Source organism: Uloborus diversus, chromosome 5, assembly GCF_026930045.1.
Source record: "Uloborus diversus isolate 005 chromosome 5, Udiv.v.3.1, whole genome shotgun sequence".
In the NCBI taxonomy this organism is placed as follows: domain Eukaryota; kingdom Metazoa; phylum Arthropoda; class Arachnida; order Araneae; family Uloboridae; genus Uloborus; species Uloborus diversus.
In genome coordinates, this window is record NC_072735.1 from 99,933,127 (window position 1) to 99,952,881 (window position 19,755).

The 19,755-nt window shown below is 32.9% G+C and overlaps 2 protein-coding genes across 2 annotated transcripts in view; both read right to left on the reverse strand.

The window, feature by feature from the left end:
• The window catches only part of LOC129223399 (ribonuclease 3-like), a 98,306-nt gene extending 92,607 nt beyond the window's left edge, over window positions 1–5,699 (reverse strand). The window contains exon 1 of the mRNA XM_054857994.1: window positions 5,658–5,699. The gene's annotated coding sequence lies outside the window, so the exon portion shown is untranslated. The remainder of the gene's footprint in view (window positions 1–5,657) is intronic.
• Window positions 5,700–6,176: 477 nt separating this feature from the next.
• The window catches only part of LOC129223041 (muscle M-line assembly protein unc-89-like), an 87,714-nt gene continuing 74,135 nt past the window's right edge, over window positions 6,177–19,755 (reverse strand). The window contains exons 4-5 of the mRNA XM_054857604.1: window positions 11,234–12,236; window positions 6,177–6,278 (exon numbers count right to left, since the gene is read on the reverse strand). Of these exons, the coding sequence (XP_054713579.1) occupies window positions 6,177–6,278; window positions 11,234–12,236 (1,105 nt within the window). The remainder of the gene's footprint in view (window positions 6,279–11,233; window positions 12,237–19,755) is intronic.

Sequence of the window (19,755 nt, forward strand, 5' to 3'; positions counted from 1 at the left end):
CTATGTAGATAAATTTTGGGGTAAGACTTTGAATTTACATTTTCCCCCTTTAGTCTGGAAAGAGAATTAAAACTTGAAATTTGAAATTATGACCTATTTCAACTGGCATGTTCAATAAAAAGTTCGAAACTAATGGTTATGCATTTTCGAATTATGAATGCTTCAAAAAACTTGAAAAAAGTTAGGTATATAGTTAATTTAAAAAAAAAAGAGAAAAACCTTACACAAAAGAAACTGGTGCAATTAATGTTAATCACTTTGATACTTAATAAGTTTGTTTATGGCGTAATATCGTCGGCACTATGCTGAACTACCGAATGTGAAAATTGGCTCTTTTCAGGAGAGCCGAAACAATATTTTTGTCCACCAGACGCTTTAGTTATTTTCAATTTTTTGATTTTTATAAATAACATTAAGTGTAAATCTTATTGTTTGAAGTACAGTAAACTCTCGATTATCCACGAGTGGATTATCTGCGAAAGTCTCGGAAAAAGAAAAAAAAAATAGTTGAAAAATTTTGTTCTTCAAAAACGCGGATCTGAAATCAATTCGTTCCAGATTTTTTTTCCCTTTCCCACGACAAGTGCTCCTTCTCAAAAAACGTGAAAGTCGGTATGCATTGTCATCAACTTCTCTTTGACACGTGCCTCAAGGGAAAGCGTTCAGCTGATTTCGGTAAAATGACCCCTAGTTTAAAAGAGCATAAGACATTATCTTTATCATCTGTTCCGATTGAGAAAGGTTAGGAAAACGCCTACAGGTCTTCTGGGAATTCTCTGATGGGGTCTTTTTTGTTGTGGTCACACACTGTTTTCACTTCTGAGCAGTTGAATGTTTTAGGTTGACGGAAAGTTCCTGATTTAAATTTTAGTTTATTTTAATTCTGTAGAACTTGAAATACACATATTTTTTAATGAAGCATCTCTTTTAAACGTTTCACGTTTTATTTACAATACAATCATTCTCAAGCAAAAGATAATTTCTGTCTTCTTTACCTCTGGTTTTAAACCTTTTTCGGATTATCCGCGGTACCTGAGCCACTCAATTCGGCGGATAATCGGGAGTGTACAGTAGTAATAGCCCTTTTTGAGTACTACGGCAAACCATTGAATTTGAAAAACGAGATTCGCGATTTTTCACCTTCGTTTGTTACCGAGTTTAGCATAGTGCCGATCATATTATCAAGTTTCGTTTCTTTTTTTTTTTTTGGATTACACAAAACACACACATTACTTTCGTTTAGTACATTCAAAAACTTAGAACCAACGGGTGAGAAGTTGAAGTCGAACTGATTTTGAGGTAAAGAAGTCGGAGTCAGGAGTCGAAGGTTTAAAAATTCAGCAGTCGGAGTCGATCATTTTCCCTTAAAATCCCCTGCCAGTTCTTGTGGAATCAGAGTCGAAAGCTCTAAAATTCCCGAAGTCGGAGTCTGTCATTTTTCTTGCTTAGAACTGCTGGTGTGACTATTCATTTCAATAATTTAAATCTCGCTCACTACATTTTAACTTTTATTTTCTATTTCAAACATGCTTCGGCGGCCCACACATTTTCCTCCAAATAGCTGTGATTTGTACGATGATATTTGTAAAAATCTAGGAATGAAATATGTGTGCAGCTCCTATGAAACTATCATGATTATTTATCTGATTAGCCCGGTTGCCCGTCAGCTCCATCCACCACCAGCTAGGCCTAATCGATGTAGACCTTTTATTACCATACAAATTAATTAAAAATCGTAAAAATTTGCACCTTTTCTAATTTTTTTAGCTCAAAATTTTTACCCGTTCCCAATTTCTATTTGTTATCAAATAAAATACTTGTAATGGGTTTTAGCAAACTAGGCTCTTCAAAAGATTTTCAATTTTTTGTCTTGATTCTGCTTTGCGCTAGCAAAACTTAGTAGTTGTAATCGTCTTCCCTTTTCCATGCTTTCCCAAGTTATCCCGGAAAAATAATATAATGAAAGAAAATATAAATAAGTTTAATTTTATACGTGTTCTGACTCGCGAAGTTCATCTTAATATAAAGCTAGGCATCGGGCTCAAGTTTCTTTTGAATTTTTTAACTTAATATTAGTTGCTCTTTTTTTTTGTTTACTTAAGATGTGGGTTTCTCTGCTCCCCAATAAATATTTTGAGCTAGTGGATGAGCACTGCTATAACCTTGAGCCATGGGAATTTCCCTCCGTAAATTTGTGTGTTTATAAGGTTTGATTACGGAAGGGGGGGGGGGAGGGACCCTCAGTATCTTAATCGGTCACTAACCCCATCACTCTAACGTTACCAAACATGACCTACAATTGCGTTTTCGATACTTTAATTTTAAAACTTTTTCGGGGGTGCACCTCGACTCTCACTCCCTATAAAATACCATTACAGATCGACTAAAAATTCGTTTATTGGACTTCAATTTCTTAAAATTCTTTGGGGGTGAGCACCCAAATCCTTCTCTCCATGAAATTACCGAAGATCATCTAAAATTGCGTTTTCAGAGCTACAATTTCGAAAAATTTCCGGGGGGGAACCCCCGGACCCCCCTAATTTCTACAAGCACAACTAAATTCCTGTTGTTAAGTTTCTTTCTCTGCATAAAATTCTGTTGGGCACACATTTATAATGATTTTACATCATAGTCAGACTTTTCGTCAATATCTAATTCTCATACAGTTCTAGTTTATTGATCTCGCATGACCCTGCTCACAAAAGCCTAGTTTCATGTTTTTCATTTAAAATTTGATTTTTTCCCCTACATATTTCATTTTATTTTAAATTTTTTATTTTTTGCTTTTAATTTTTATAGGGAATTCGTGTTCTTAGAAGCAAAAAATGATTAGTTTCTTTATCACTTGAATTGGAGGGGGGCAGAGCCTGATTACCGCAGGGGCATGTGGGGCACAGGCCCTTCCTCTTAGATTTCAGGGGGGCCCAAAATAACCTTAATTTATCATGTTAATTAAAAATAAATAATGATTTCACTCAGAATCTAGAGTACAATGATATCATTGATAGTTTTGCAAATGCCAAAACAAGGAAAAAATCTATTTGTTGTTAAAAATTCGCCTTAAAAGTGTGATCTCTTTGCAAATCAGAAAACCACTCCAAATTTAGTCTGTATTTACTATTAAAAGTTATATGATAAATCATTTTGGTATTTGCGGTTTATTGCAAAGTTTAACCACATTTATATATTTATCGTATACTACTACATATCTTCTACTTTTTAAATGTATATATTACATTGTGATATGAGGTACCACCAAATTTAGTACGGTTGTGTAAAAATGCAAGTAACGAAATAAATATTTTATTGCTTCAACATATAAAAAAAAAAGCTGGAAAGGGGGGGGGGGGCACAAAATGAATTTCCTGAAATAGAAATGTGCCCCATGTCCAATGTCAGGATGATCAGGCTCTGGGGGGGGGGGGGGGAATCTTGCAAAGTAAAATTTGGCTATGCCCCCTGTCGGGCAAGTTTGCCACCCTGTCGGGGATTTCCTAGCGCCACCACTGTAGATAATTCTGATTAAAATGCACAACACTGACAATGCATTTGTAGCGAGATGCTATATTCATTTGCTTTTCTTTTTATGAGAGCAGAACGTATTGCAGAAATTGCAGTATCAAAATGGGTGCAAAAATCTTTTAGTAAACATTAACATTAAGTGACAATTATTAAACATCCTTCATACATTGAAGGGTGAATAAAACATTGCTAAATATTAATCCATTTCATCTTAAAATTTAAGCACTAAAAAAAGCCGTAAAATATGGATATAATTCAATCATTTCTTTACATAAGACAAAAGTTGAACATCTTGAAAATCATAAAATTATCCTTTTTCTATATAAAATAACGAGTGTTTGAAGATAATATTAGTATATTTATTCTCCACAAAGTCAAAACTAAAAGGCCACTCAAGCAGTAAGGTAAAACACACCAGTAGTGGCCAGTGCTTAATAGTGCTTCAGTAGTGGCCACATCAAGGATTATATTTGGAAAAATAGGGTTCCAGGTTTCCCAATGGATTTAAATGTGCAGGAAATAATACTTCCTGCATGCTTAATACACTTCTGAATCGATTGGGAGACCTGGAAACCTATTTTTTCTAATACTGGATTTCTGTCAAATACTGAATACCTGGATTCTTTGAAGTGGCCCCGACTGAAGCACTTTTAAGCACAGGCCACAACTGGTGTGTTTACCTTAGTGTGAGTACTTGCTTTAGCATACAGATTTTTAAACTTTTTTTTTTTTGTACAGCACTGCCGATTTAAAGCATTTTTAACTGTGAAAGCTACAGATGTACAATTTTATGCTCTCTTTTTTTTTTTTTTTTTTGCAACAGATAGGAAATATGATTCAGCATTATTACCAACAGCTTTATTACTTTTCGAACAGCAATATAGAAAGAGGAAACACTGTTATCAAAGCAATAGGATGTTTTCAACCCAGTATATTGCTTATTTTTTTATTTAATTACTTTTTAATTTTGTTTTTAGTTTATTACAACATTCAATAGAACTTTTTACATTGAACGACTACATAGAGTTTACAAAACAACCGAGCATTCCATCAATATTTTTGAACAAACTTGACACGATTTATTCAAATTAAGAAAGAAAAATAGAGCTATAAAGTCTTTTGAAAACATGCAAGATATACAGTCAAACCCCGTCATTGAGACACCCGGACTTCATAGCTCTGAACTTATGATCTATAATCTCAATGTTAAGTGTCTCCGGATTTTATGAGTGTGAAGCTCCGTTTTCCACGACAGTCTGAGCTGCTCAGATAACATCAAATTTCCCTTTACAATGAAAATATCTCGAAAAGTTTGTTGTAGGAATTGACAAGCAATAGAAATAGCTACATCTTGTTATTATAACCCATGCATGCTACCTGAAGAATGGTGAGGCATGTACACAAGTTCTGAAAGAGACGGATTTTACAGCCTTTGACATGAAGCACAACAGAAAGGAATGCAAAGCAAGTGGTTTTTAAAACAAAGCTAAGGAAATAGAAAGAAAAGAGAAAACCCATAGCGACATTCAGCTGCAGTTGGACATTAGAAACTTCTCCCATGGAAAAAGAGAATATCACTGAGCTTGTTATTAGATTAACAAATTACACACAAACCTTAAAGTATAGAAGATAATTAGAAAATGTTCTAATGAATGAGATTAGCCATCGGAATGTGTTCTATCTAAAGTGAAGAGTTCTTCAATTGGTTACCTTCTAGCTGATAACTACATTAAACCATTTTTTTTTTTAATTAAAAAATCAACATCGTAGAACGTACGATGGTTTACATTGTTGTTCAAAACATAAATTATTTTCCAAAAATATTTTCCAGTAAAATTTTTTAAAAAAACAATATGAAGTATTTTTTCTAATGATTTTGGACTTGTCTGTCCATAATTCAACATTACGTTAGTTGAATCAAATTAATATTATAAAACTATTAACTTCTTGAACATTATTTTATTAAAATATTGCTTAATTAGATACAATAAAACTATTCCGGTTAAGACGTAGCTCCGGCTATGACAACACTTTGTAGATAGCCCCAAGGGTAACGTGATAACAAGGTTTGAATGTTGATTGCAAATTCTAAAAACTTGTGTCGCTAAAAAAGGCACAACTAATGTATTACTTACTTTATTCTTTCTGTAGTACTTTTCAGAAGGGGAAGAACATATACATTCATAAGATTTTGTAAGCAATGATCGAAGAATATTTTTGTCAGGGGAAGACATTCTTGATCTTGAGGGGAGATGTCCAGATCTGTGAGTTTTCTCAGTCGATTTTGCTCTCGATTTTTCTCCTCGATTCTTCTCTCTCACTAGTTCTTCTGCAAAATAAAATCCATTGTTTTTTTCTATATGCTCACTGAACCGATCAAATTGTAAGAATTTGGAGGCAAATCCTTGAAAGTAATTGAAAATGGACTAACTTAATCAATTATAATTACAAATGCAAATAAGCTTTTGAAAATTTAACTTAAATGTGTAACTTTCTATTAAAAGAAAATCTGAATTTCTGAATTTAAAAAAAATGTGATTTTAAAAGAATGTAAAAACTTGTTACCTTAAAATGGAGAAAGAGGGAGAGGAAATTATTTAGGCTGTTGTGAGCACTTGTCTATAACTTAATTCATTGTGTTGGTTGGTTGGTTGTCATGTCCATGGACTTCCTTCAAATTGAGCCCTGCTCCGAGTTAACTGCCTCAGGAGGCAGCATTCCGAATCAAGATCTTCTTTGGGGGAATCAGTAATATGCTGCAGTGCAGTCAAAATAGCAGGCCATGAGATGTGATCCAGACCATTTTCTGTCCCTAAGCAACTTCTGGATGCAGTATCAGTCCTGCTTCCGTCAATCCTATCTTCATTCCCTTAAAGTGTCTAGTCCTCAGTCTCACTAATGTTTTGGTGGTTTTCCTCTTGGCATTCAACTCTCAGATTTGGAACATGAATTCATTGGGTCAAGTAAGGGAATGTGAGAAAGTGGAATGGTCAGAAAACTCACAATTTTCGAAATGAAGAAATGGGAAATGGATTTTGTAAATTACAGTACATAAAGGGAGAACAATGTATTTCATAACAAAACTCCAACTGAAAGGTTGTTTTAAATTTCTGACAGTAAATGTGTATTTTGAAACAAAAGTGGAAAACACTTTCTCCATACCTGGGGCAAAGTAATAGTTAAAATATTTTTCTTATGAAAGATGTTATATTTAATTATTAAGCACTAGCAGTACCCGCACAGAGATGTCCGTGCTAAAAATGTAATGGAAGTCTGTTGAATAAAAAAAAACTGACACCCCTCCTCCTCTGATGTGAAATGATCATTTTTCTTTGTATAAAATGCATACATACCTTTTCAAAAAAAAAAAAAAAAAACTATTAAAGTTGCTTTGGAATTTAAAACTTTTTGTCAAATCATTAAATTAGATTTACAGTTGCTTTAAAACTCTATTTAGCGAGTGAAGCAGTTTTTATTGCAATTTAAAATATTTCCCCAACTAAACAAAAAAGACATCAAATAATATCTTTCAAATGTAAAATAGTTCTGCAACTGTATTGTTTATCACCAAACTCGCCCAGAAAACTCTTTTGAGAGTGAATCGGATGTTTTTTCTTTGGCAATAATAAATGTTTCGCCAAACAAACAAAAAAGTATAAAATCACATTAACAGTAGCTTTCAAATCTTTATATAATAAGAGCTGCGTTGCCCGGCTTTGCCTGGTCTACCTTGAGAATAAAAATTGTGTCAAGTGACATTCAACAATCAGGCTTAAATAAAAGAAAAAAAAACAACATGCAAAATTACCCTTCCAATCAATGACAAAAGATATTAAAATACTTTTAAGAAATTGAAATGTGAAAGATGGCTTTTAAAAGCGTAACCATGGAAACACAAAATAAATAAGTTTAAGAAATTAAATGCAAAATAAGGAAAGAAACAATGGATTCAAAAAAACGTAACCGTGGAAAAGCGAAAATAAAATAGTTGACAACCTGAATCAAAATGACATTTTTGGATTTTGGTTTAAAAACGCTTGTAACTTTTTTTCCTTTGAAGATAGAAGCTAAGTTTCTCGACCATAGGTCGAGAGAGATCTGGAGTAAAAAATATCACTTTTTCTGGTGTCAAAAAGAAAACTGCGGGACAATTCCTTCACTTTTTATTGATAGATTTAATGAAGAAAGTAGTGCTTAAATTTCAGCTAAGCCTAAAGAAGTTAGAGCTAAAAACGCAAATTAGTTTCGCCGTAATTAAGTTAGAGCATTGAAACAAATTGTTTAGAACGCAGAAAATTCTACCCTTTTCAACGATAAATAATATTAATATGTGCAAGTAATTTTTCTCTCCCATATTTGAGAATTTATGTGAAATTTGGGCCTAAATTGGAGTGAAAAAAGAACTATTTATCGGATTTCTTTGAATGCCTACGTCACTCAGTATGAAAGCACAGCACCTTTAATATAGGGAAGGAATTTTTCAAATAGGTGCAGTGGTTCCGAAGATTACCTTGAACATATATTAAACACACAAAAATCGGCCCTCTCTCTTTATAATATTAGTATAGATATTCTTCTTCAAATGAATGAAAAAATGAATGAATGAAAGAATGAAGGAATAAATGAAACAATATATATCTTTAAATACATAAATATATATATATCTTCTGTACGAGTGTTTGTCAAACTCCTCCTAAGGGGCTGGACCGATATCAATTCTGACAAAAAAATTTGTGTGATCAATATGATCCGAGTATGGTTCCGAGTCGCAATTTCATCTGATAGGAAATTTCATTAATTTTTTTTTTACTTTTTTAAAAATTTGATAGTTATACCTCCCCCCCCCAAATGACTAATATATATTTTAGATTATTGTTGAAGAAGAATTGAAGTAAATATCTAATCTGTTGCCAAAGGACAATAAGAAATTTGGTTCTGCTTTTTGTAGTGAAAATTTCCTATTGTGATGTGTCAATTGAGAATTAGAGAAAGTGAAGTCATTTCTTGAATCAACTATCTCAAGTCCTGTGATATATTTCAAAGTAAAGTACTGGAAGAAATCGGGTTTCGTTCATTAGATTCAAGTAAAACGTGCCTTCCACCTTCCAATCGTGGTAGGTGACCCATATGACTTGCAATCATTGCCTCAGATTTTTCCTAACCAAATGCTCAAAAACTACCATACATAGTAACATTTGATCCTGGCTCTAAAGCGGTTCCGGGGACTCTCCTCCAAAATTTTTTAAAAAATATTAGCTTTGAAAACGCAGTTTTAGAAGATCTTTGGTGATTTTAAGTCAAGATACATTCCGAGGCCATCCACCAGAAAATTTTCAAATTAAAGTCTCAAAAACCTTTTTTTGGTAAAGACTAGGGCACCAGCAGTTACTCGAAAGTTAAATTCCAGAAACGAAATTTTTGCTGTCCTTCAATGATGTTAGGAAAAGGAGTTTTTAGGAGGCTCACCCCGGAAAATTTTTCGAAATTGAAGCACTAAAAACGACTTTAAAGATTGTCAAACTAATCAATATATTGTTAAAGGAAAAGATAGTGGAATTTATAGTAGAAACAGATTAAATTTCCATACAGATAAACAACAACAAGGTAGTTCTGTACACAAAAGATCAGTGTAGTGGAAGATTTTTATCATTGGCCAAAAGAACAAATCAGGCAATATATGAAGATCATTCAAGTACACGAGGAAAGATTGTTAGTAAAACAAATGCTGAGCGAGAGAACGGGATTGGTTAAACGTTTTTGTTCAAAAGATAGGACCGCTGATTGGTTAGATTACAGTAGCGCAGTTGCTTGGAGAGTTTGGCGATAAACAATAGACTTGCATGATTATTTTACATTTTAAAGCTACTATTAATGTAATGTCTTTTTTGCTTGATTTGCGAAATTGACAATTCTTTGCAATTTCAAAATGGAAAGAATTATTTTCAGGTTTTTTAAATGATTTTTACACATTTTAATTAAAATAGATATTGATTTTGCATCTGGGGGTGGGGGGGGGGAGCATGATTTTTGTTCATTCAAGGAAATTTTTTTACGTTTTTCAAACGATAAATAGTTACATTTTTATTTCTGACGGAGGAGTGGGATTTCCCGTTTGTTCTAGATGTAGTAGTTAGTTAGTTTTTTACACTAAATACCTAAGGAGGATTTTTATCCTTTATGTGTGGCTGAAGGAACAAACCATGCAATATATGAAGATATTTCAAGAGCGCAAGGAAAAAGTTAATAAAACAACTGCTGCTCAGTGCGCATTAGATGAGCGACACGCATTAGATAAATCAAGTTGTAATAAATTTATGCAGTGTGGCACCAAGTATCTTAAAAACATTTTCTTTTTACATTTTTTTTCAACGAAACCGTCCAAACACTTGAATAAATTAAGCTGGTTTTGAAACTGAATGCTTCGTATGAGTGAATGAAATATTGAGTGGATAAGAAAAAGAGCAAAAGAATAAATAAATGAAAGCTAATGAATTAATCATTAAATATATAAATGATTTCAAAAATGGAATAAATAAATGAAGAAAATTATTTCACTCAACCTTGGATGCAGTAGACAAACTGTAATAAACACTTAAAATCAAAACATGCCTAATGTTTAATGAATGCAGGACTGAAAATCAATAGATCTCAAATAGTCTGCGCCACACTTCTGGTGATCAGCTAAACAAGTTATTATACCTTTTTTTTATATTCAAGATGCAATTTCAGATATTTGAGCAGCAAATTTTAGACTTGTAACTGCTGTATTTTACACTTGCATTATATATTTTAATTTCCATGCTATTTTTCAACAGAAATCTTTAGATAGACTGAAATTTCTTCTCTTGGTGAAACATTAGAAAACAAAAACAGATTTTTTTTGAAAAAAAATTGTGGAACTGTTCAGCAAGTTTTGTTCCTCGGACACATGATTGATCCCAGTAAAATAAATAATCTCATTTCACAGTGATGGGCGAATTCCGAACTCCATGGGTTCATTCCAGATATGATTTATGTGTTTGCTATACAATGTTGCATGTTACAGTCGACCCATGGTTTCACCATGAAGACACCAAGAAAAAACCATAAATAAAGAAAGGTTTATCATGAATATAGTTGAACTATTGCTGTATTCTTACTGCTCATGCTTAAAATAATGCTGTCTGAAAATTAAGAGTTGTTTACACTTAAAAAAAAACTTTTTTTCCCATTGAACATAGGTTTAAAGGATGTTGTATTTGAAGAATTAAATCATTAGAAATCTTTGGTGCTGCTATTATGGTTAATCATTGCAGTTAAAAAAAAGTACTGCGCTCCAACTATTTAATTTCGAAAAATTCGGAAAAAAAAGGAGAAAAAAATGTACAAATTGGTGTCTTCAGGGTGTGACCTCCATTCTTTAAAAGGTTAAAATAGGTGAACGGACAATGAAAAATTTAAAAGTAACCAAACATTGAGTTTATTAGCCTCAAAAAACATACCTCTTTTTTTTTTCAGGACTACAACTTCTTTTCCGTCTCCTGGGGCTGCGATTTTCTCTTACAGATGAAATTTTTCTTGGCTCTATATAATGTTCAGGCGATTGCCGTTCTTGAGGTGGTGATATTAATGTACAATGAGATGATTTCAATTCCCGATGTGATGATTTCAACTTTTGATGTGGTGATTTTGGTTGCTGATGCGATTTTGATGTCTGATGTGGTAATTTTACCTTTAGATGTGGTGATTTCAGTTTTTGATGCAGTGATTTCAGTTTATGGTGTGGTGCTTTTGATGTCTGATGTGATGATTTCAACATCAGATGAGGTGAATCTAAATTCGATTCTGGCGATTTCTGTTTCTGATGCGATGCTTTTGATGTCTGATATGGTGATTTTAACGTCTGATGTAGTGATTTCAGTTTCTGGTGTGGTGCTTTTGATGTCTTATGTGGTGATATCACCTTCTGATGATGTGATTTCACCTTCTGATGATGTGATTTCACCTTCTGATGATGTGATTTCCCCTTCTGATGTGGTGATTTCACCTTCTGATGTGGTGATTTCACCTTCTGATGTGGTGATTTCACCTTCTGATGTGGTGATTTCACCTTTTTATGTGGTGATTTCAATTTCTGGTGTGATGATTTTGATGTATGATGCGTTGATTTCAATTTCCGATGTGGAGATTTCAATTTTTGGTCCAGTGACTTTAATTCTTGTTGCAGTGATTTTAATTTCTGTTCCAGATATTCTGTTTCCTGTTGCAATAATTCTGATTCCTGAAGCGGTGATTCTGATTTTTGAAGCGGTGATTCTAGTTCCTGAAGCGGTGATTCTAGTTCCTGGAACGATGATTCTAATCTCCGATGCAGCGGTTTTGACTTCCGAAGTGGGGATTTTGGCTTCCGGTTAGGTGATTTTGCTTTCTGATGTGGTGATGTTGATCTTCTAGTAGATCGATCACTTCTATGTCTTCTATGTGCATCATGTTTGTCCTTATGGTGGGTCTGCTCTCGGCAATTATGTTTGTCCTTGTGAGGGGTTCGCTTCTGGTGATGATTTCTGTCATGTTTGTGCTTTTTAGGAGATCTTTTATGTTTCTTTTTACTATTCTTATCCTCATATTGTTCAGAATGACAATCAGGATTTTTATCCCTATTTTTATTCCATTCAGCTACATCACCATTAGTTAGATCACGATTATCACAGTTTCCAGAATTGCTATAATTGAGCCTGGAAGATGATTGCTTTTCAGTTTTAAAGCACTGAATATTTTAAATATGAATGAATAAAAAAACAAAGTAATAACATAGTTGAAAATCTTATAAACATTTAGGTTAATAAACATTGAATACTTCAGCATTCCTAAACGCAAATGTGCAATGAACTTGCAGATCTGTACTATTTTTCTGAACATTGTTCCATATTTTTTTATACTGAAAAAATAACTTACAATTATGAAACATTTTGAATGCAATTTTTTATGCAAATTCCTACTTAAGGGTTCAGTTTACCTTTTTTTTTTTTTTAATTTCAGTAAATTATATTATTTTTTGAAACCTTAACATGCACCTTTATAGTTAGCAACCAATAACTTATTTTCAAAAATTTTGAATACTGCCCACTTTTCTTAAAAATTCAAAAAATTTAGTAAAATTAAAATTTTTTAAAATCTTTAAGGGTTTTTTGCATTTGCACTATTTAAAAAATGTTTTTTGATAAACAATCATAATAATCCTCTTTGAAAATCTGTGCATTCATTTGCGTATACAGTTGACTCCCGCTACAAAGAGATTTGACCTACGGGAAAGGACTATAATGCGAATTTTTCTGGAGTAATCAATTTTAAAGCTAACACTAATTCCTCATCAACAACACGAATTTTTGGAAGGAAGCACCGGCTTCGTTATTGACTACTAAATATTAATTTTGTGAATATTATTACATCCCTTTAGCAACACTGACAGCGAAAGTCCTCACACCAAACTAGTATACGCATCGCGTTGTTAGTGCATCAAATAACGACTAAGAATATTTCATTTATTTTTTGTTCATTTTAATTATTAATTTGATGAAATATAATGACACCTCAGTGTGCTGTTTCATCCAAAGTTTGAAGATGGGAAAAAAAGTTTCTGCCAAAAAAAAAAAGGATTAAGATTCTCTATATGCTTGAACAACCATAAAATGTCAACGGTAGCACGACAATAAGTATGAGTGAATCTTCCATACATACAATTAAAAGTCAAAAGAAAAAGATATCCGTAAAAGTTCAAACTTAGTTTTTTTTCTTTTTTTGCAGAGTCGTGTCTAAGGCAAGTACATATGTATTATGAAAATGGAAGTTGCTCTTCTACTGTAAAGAGATCACAAAAAGAGGCTGTTGCCATAAATGGAAATATTATAAAAGAAAATGCGAAGCAATCGTATTTAAAAATGTATCAAAAAGATAATAAAGATCTAATCATGAAGCATAAATCATCACCATCTTTATTTTTCAACTCATGAATATTATTACTGTGGCTACTGTACTATATTGTACTATTATAGTGCAGCATTTTATTATTGCTACATACTGTACATGCCATGTTGTTTAATTTTATGTCTTTCCCTCCCATTGATCATTTATTTTGTGCATCTTAAAGTATTTTATGTTGAATAAAATAGCTTTTTTTATTTTTTAAAAACAGTAAAAGATCAGTTCTTTACGTAAGAAATTGTTGTATAGTTGAGGAATGCTTTAAAGCAGTTTAAGGGGTGTTTAACAGTGCCTAAAATAATCTGGTATGTTTCTAAAAAAATGTATATAAAATCTTTCTACAATGCGAAATTTCGACTTACGCGAGGAGTCTTGAAACGCATCCCTCGCGTACGTCGGGACTCGACTGTATATTTATTAGAAAATTTTCTGTGATTCTTTAAAAAACAAATTTTTTAAGTTATTACATACTCTAAAAATTTTAGTGATTCATAAAATATTTATCCAACGCACAGTTTTATTAAATACATTATCCTGACAGCAAAAAGTAACATTTAAAGCTGATACAGCTTTAATAGAAAACAATCCGTAGGGATTCCTATAACATGAAAACACAAAAACGCAATTATCGAGAAAAAGCAATTTCAAGTTTTTCTTTTGCAATAAGAACACATAGCGAGCATGACCTAAAACCATTCATAACTTCTTAAATATTTGCACTGAATTAAAGCTTTGTAACTTTTTCAAAGTGTTTGGAATACATTTTAGTTTTGAAATGAGCAATAAAATTTTTTTTGATAATTTAGTCATTTTTAAGGTACTGTAACCCCTTTAAAATGTTGGAGGATTATTTGTCTTTTGTACATTAGCCAACTTAAAGTTTTGTTATAACACAAACCATAGTAGTTTCTGAAAATTGTACGAATTTCATGTTCACATCAACATTAAAACCTTTAAATGAATGAATTACCAATGTTTTTGCATTGCAAAATACTGCAGACACATGTTTCAGGGTTATAAGGAACCTTTTTCTCAATGCAAAAAAGTGTGAGCCTTTGGATCTTTTCATCCCACTGAACATTTCAATAAGACTTTGCATCAGCTGACATGCCTAAAGAAGCAAGAGTGGTCCAAGCCACATTTTTCTGACATGATATCATCTGATGGTTGGAAATCCAATTCTTTATACCTCAATACCATGGATTACAGTGCATGGCTTATTTTAGAGTCTAGGTTCTGTCGTAAATCGCACAAAAGTTTGAACTCTTTAAAGCAGTTGCTTTGCCTGGAACAGGATAGATTAAAAATAAAAGACTTGCAGCCCATGGCTGAAAATTTCAATAAGCGGTTGTGCCTCTGCATCACTGCAAATGGCAGCCAGTTTGAAATAAATTAAATTTATTGATTACTAAAGGTCTACTTATATTATTATTTGCTGTTTTGTTAATTTATTAATTTTCAATAAAGTTGCATGAAAAATTGCTTGTCGGGTTCCTGTATGTTTAGCATAGACCTTTAAAATGCTAAAATATTTGCTTAAGTATATTCTTTTACATGCCATTTTTTTACTTATGATGCTTTCACTTTGAAAACTGAATCTCTTTGAATATTCTATTGGAATCGGATTTTTCGCACAAAATTTATAGGATTTAAACAAAATTCTGTGCTCTTTAAGAGTTAAAAGTTAAAGGCTGTGTGAACTGCTGTCTGAATTTTATTTTTGTTTCAATTATTTTAAGTTTTTACTATACTTATAACCATCACCAGTTAATATTTCCAGTAAGATTTAATATAATGTGGAATAGTATATAGATATTGATAAGTCAGAGTTTCCCATTTCCTGGAGAGTGATGGCGACAGAATACTACGAAAACCTTCATGAACTGTAGTCTCCCCAGAAGATAAAAAATACAATAGAAACACCCACATACAAATTTCAATGGAGCAGTTTCACCCATAACCCGCCCCCCCCCCTTCTCCAAAATATTACTAAATGTATAAATTTTAAAATTATGTTTTTAATTATTTGTTTGCAAAATTATTCGTTTTTTTTTTTTTTTATTTTATTATTTTTTATTTTTTCCTGCAAAATTATTCCATTTTACACAAAATTATTTGATTTTTCACAAAAAAGGGACACTGAAAAATCCTGGACAGACTCTTCCTAATGGTTTTAATGCTATAGTTTCTCCATCAACCTTTTGTTTTATTTCAACTTTTCACCATTACTTAATAGTTTATTTCTGTGAATACTAATTTATTTTTCTGTTTTACATTTTATGTTCCAGAATTTAATTAAAATTTCTTAAACCGATTTTCTAATTATTGTTAATAACATTAGGTTTTTTAAGCTCACGGTCAGTTCATTGACCCCAAAAGTATTAAGAAATAAAAATTTAAATATGATTAAAATTAGTAATCACAAAGTTACATAATAAATTTTGCAGGACAATACAGGGAAAAATGTTAGAAATATTCAGGCATAGCTAGATAATACAGCTGCACATGCAGCACCTCTGCGTGGATGCATTCATTGCTGTACAGATACATTTTCTGCAAATATGTAAGTCGTACAATAATTGTTAATTAACATTGGCTACCTTCAAAGTTAGCAGGTAAACTAATGAAATAAGTTTACCTCTTGCTTTTTTGGAACGTGATTGAAACCAAAAGACCATTAAAATTTTTATCTATCCAGTGCGTATTGTTTTTCATGCTTGCAGGTAATTTTAAGTTGAGTGTGCAGATAATTTATATTTTTATCTTACTATATATTCAGGTATAGTTATAGCTACAATTTAAAGAATATGGTGCAGTGATCATCACACAGGTTGGCTAATTTTGGCTACTTTCGCATGATAATTATTGTGATCTTACTTTTTCACATGGCCACCTCACATTAAGCAGCAGTTAGAAAAAGAGATTCCCTGTTAGTTTACCAAAGTAATTTTCTCAAAGATGCAAAAAAAAAAATTTTTTTTTTTTGAAGTTGAATGAAAGAGGGATTAGTAATTTTGGTCTTTTATTTTTCAAAAAATGAAATCCATACACAATTTTAATTTCTAAAGTACTTAAGAAATTGTTCAGAAAGGAAGATGCAATATTTTTACTTTCTGTTTCAGAAGAAAAAGTTTTTAACTTGCAGTAAATTCTGAACAAAACCCACTTTACCGAGATAGTGGGTTTTCTCGAGTGAGCCGACCCAAAACACACAAAAGGGGTTTTTTAGGCTGGGCCCGGTTCAGCGAAACCAAACTCTTAGTACAATTCTAGAATTTTTTGAGGCATATAACTAAAGCCTCTGGATTTTGTTTAAATTAGTGACTTTTAGTAGTACAGTAACCCTTCGTTATATCGCGCTTTTCGGGGGACAAAGAAAAAGCGCGATATAGCCGAATTCATTAAAAACGGTTATCCATCCAACATACAAGTAAATTATACCTGTGCATACAGAAAAATTAATTTATTCATACATTAGTACAATTTTCTTAGTGAAAGTAACGATGAAATATAACTTACCACTGATATTGACATTGTCATAATATGCATGTCTTTAAAAATAAATAAATATATCAACCTATTATTTTTTGTAAAATACGAATCCAAAGTCATTTGCCGGGATTTATCCTTCAACACTTGTTTCCCACTTGCAATTAACGAGCGAAAATGAACTAGCTGCATTGCAGTTATGTGATTAGAGTTCGATTGTTCGAATGCAGTGTACGCTTTCTCCAACATCTCAACCGCTTCTTTCATGCTGGTAGCTTCATATGAGGGCATTTCATCTTCATCATCACTGCAAGTATCGGTCCTACTGGGTTTTTCAGTCGTCACTTCTGCAATGATATCTGCATCAGAGAGTGTTTCGAAAGTTGGTTCATCATCATCAATATGAACCCATTGTTGAAGTTCCTCTTCAGCAGCTGGTAAACCCAGCAACTTCGCTGGTTCTACTAAGAGATCTACAGAATCATCTGTCTGTATAAATTTATTTTCTTCATTTGTGATTGCTAACCAGCATTTTGAAATAGTCGATGGCTTTGTTACAGACCATGCTTCTTGTGATATGTACATTGCATCCTTTAATGTTTTTCAATGAGGCTGGAAAAGGCTTGGTATCACCTAACAATTTTCGCAATAGCACACGTCGAAAATTCTTCTTTAAGGTTGCAATAATGCCGTGATCCAAGGGTTGAAGAAGGCTTGTCGTATTCTTTGGAAGGAACATAGCTACGACTTTTTTATCCGATGACATGAGCTCCTCTTCTTCTGGATGAGCACGGCACTGATCTATTAAAAGAACGGCTTTTTCTTCTAGCCCAATGTTTTGCAAATAAAGTCGAACCGAGGGAACAAAATGGTCAAAAAACCATCTTTTAAATAGGAATTGCGTCATCCATGCATTTTTTGAATTGTCATATGTTACTGGCAAATTCTTCCGATTTACATGTTTTAGAACTCTGGGATTTTGGCTTTTCCCAATAAGAAACAGTTTTAACTTATGCTCTCCAGTCTTGTTTGTGCAGAAGAGTATTGCAAAGCTTCTTTTTGCTTTTTATAGCCAGCGCAGTTAGTTTTGGAAGCCTTAAAATCTTGAGTTTTATCTGGAAGCACTTTCCAGTAAAGAGCAGCTTCATCAGCATTATAAATTTGCTCATCTACTAAGTCTAGATCGGTAATTTTTTGATTCAACTTATCGGGAAAGCATGCCGCTGCTGTATCATCAGCTGATCGTTTTTCACCGCAAATTTGCAGTTGACCTATACCATGTCTTTTTTGTCACCTAAAAAACCAGCCATCACTTGCTTCAAAGTCTGTTTCTATATTTGGTCTCAATTGTTCTGCCAAAAGTTTTGCCTTTTCTTTAATTATTGGGCCAGATAACGATGTTCCAATTGCGTGTTGTTCGCGGAACCATAAAAGTAATGCTCTGTCTAATTCTTCGTCTTTGGCAAGTCTACTTCTTTTCCTCTCCAGACCTTCAAATTCATCAATGATCTCAGTAAATTTCCTTAATTTTGCTTCATCTTTAATCCATCCTCGTACAGTAGCAGATCCAACTCCAAGTTCTTTTGCTACCGAAACTTGTTTTGCTCCTTTTTTAATTTTATCAATGGCTTCTAATTTAAGTTTGACAGAAACATTCATTCTTTTAGTCATGATTTTGAAGCAACTCAAATTATTATCACACGTAATTAAAATTTTAACAAGATTGAAATTTCAGCAAATTTACGTTAGAAAGGTACAACTATCAAATGGCGAATGAAGATGATCTTTCTTAGCTACCGTGCGAAATAAGAGTGAGCATTCCAATACACTCTTATTACCAATAGACTTTCTAATCCCCTCGATTTGCCGTAGAAAGGGCGCGAAAGGACGTGAAAAGTTAAAGTAACCAGATTGTTTACAGAAATTCTTCCGCCCCCATTCTTCCTTTCTTGGATGCAAATCCCGATTTGTGCAACCAAGCGTAAATCTTTTCTGTTCTAAAAGGCAGTCACAGAAGGACATGTGTTTTCTTCTACTTTGGCCAGTATGACACCTGCTGCTTTATCTCACTCAATGTAAAGGCCTGATCGACACAAAAGAAAATATCTAGTAGGCTTCCCAGCTATCTTAAACTGAAATACTCTATGGGTATGTACATTGGGATAACAGAAATTGCCGCTGCTTTTCCAGCGAATTCAGAAGAATAGGAGCATCTTCGTTTTGTTCATTGACAAAATAAAGAAAGAGACCTTTTCTGAGAAATGCCACATGTTTTGATGAACGGTTCCAAACTTAAAGCAAGGGTTTTTCCAGACTTGAATGTTTCCGGAGACAGAAGAAAAGAGCGATATATCTGAATGAGCGATATAACGAGGCGCGATATAACGAGGGGCTACTGTAATTTTGAAAATATACTGTCTCCTCAGAGCAACACTAAGACATCTAATCCCAGAAATAACACTAAGATATCCTACTATTGCTCTGAGGTAACATTATTAGTGACAAATCAGGGATAAAAGTGATTTTTAGGGGAAATAGAGACTTGGTGAAAAGGCTAATATGAAGCACGCTGAGCAAAATTCAAAGTTATTTTGCATAAGTTTTTTTCTTTTTTTTTTTTTTTTTTTTTGTTAAACTACTGTCTTTTTCTTCTGAAAACTGAAACAAACCAAAAAAAATAAATAAATAAATAATAAATAAATCAGAATAATGTCAAAAGTGGAGTTCCACGAATCTAAAGATTTAAATTCGCAGAATTCTGCCAATTAGAGGAAAAATCACATG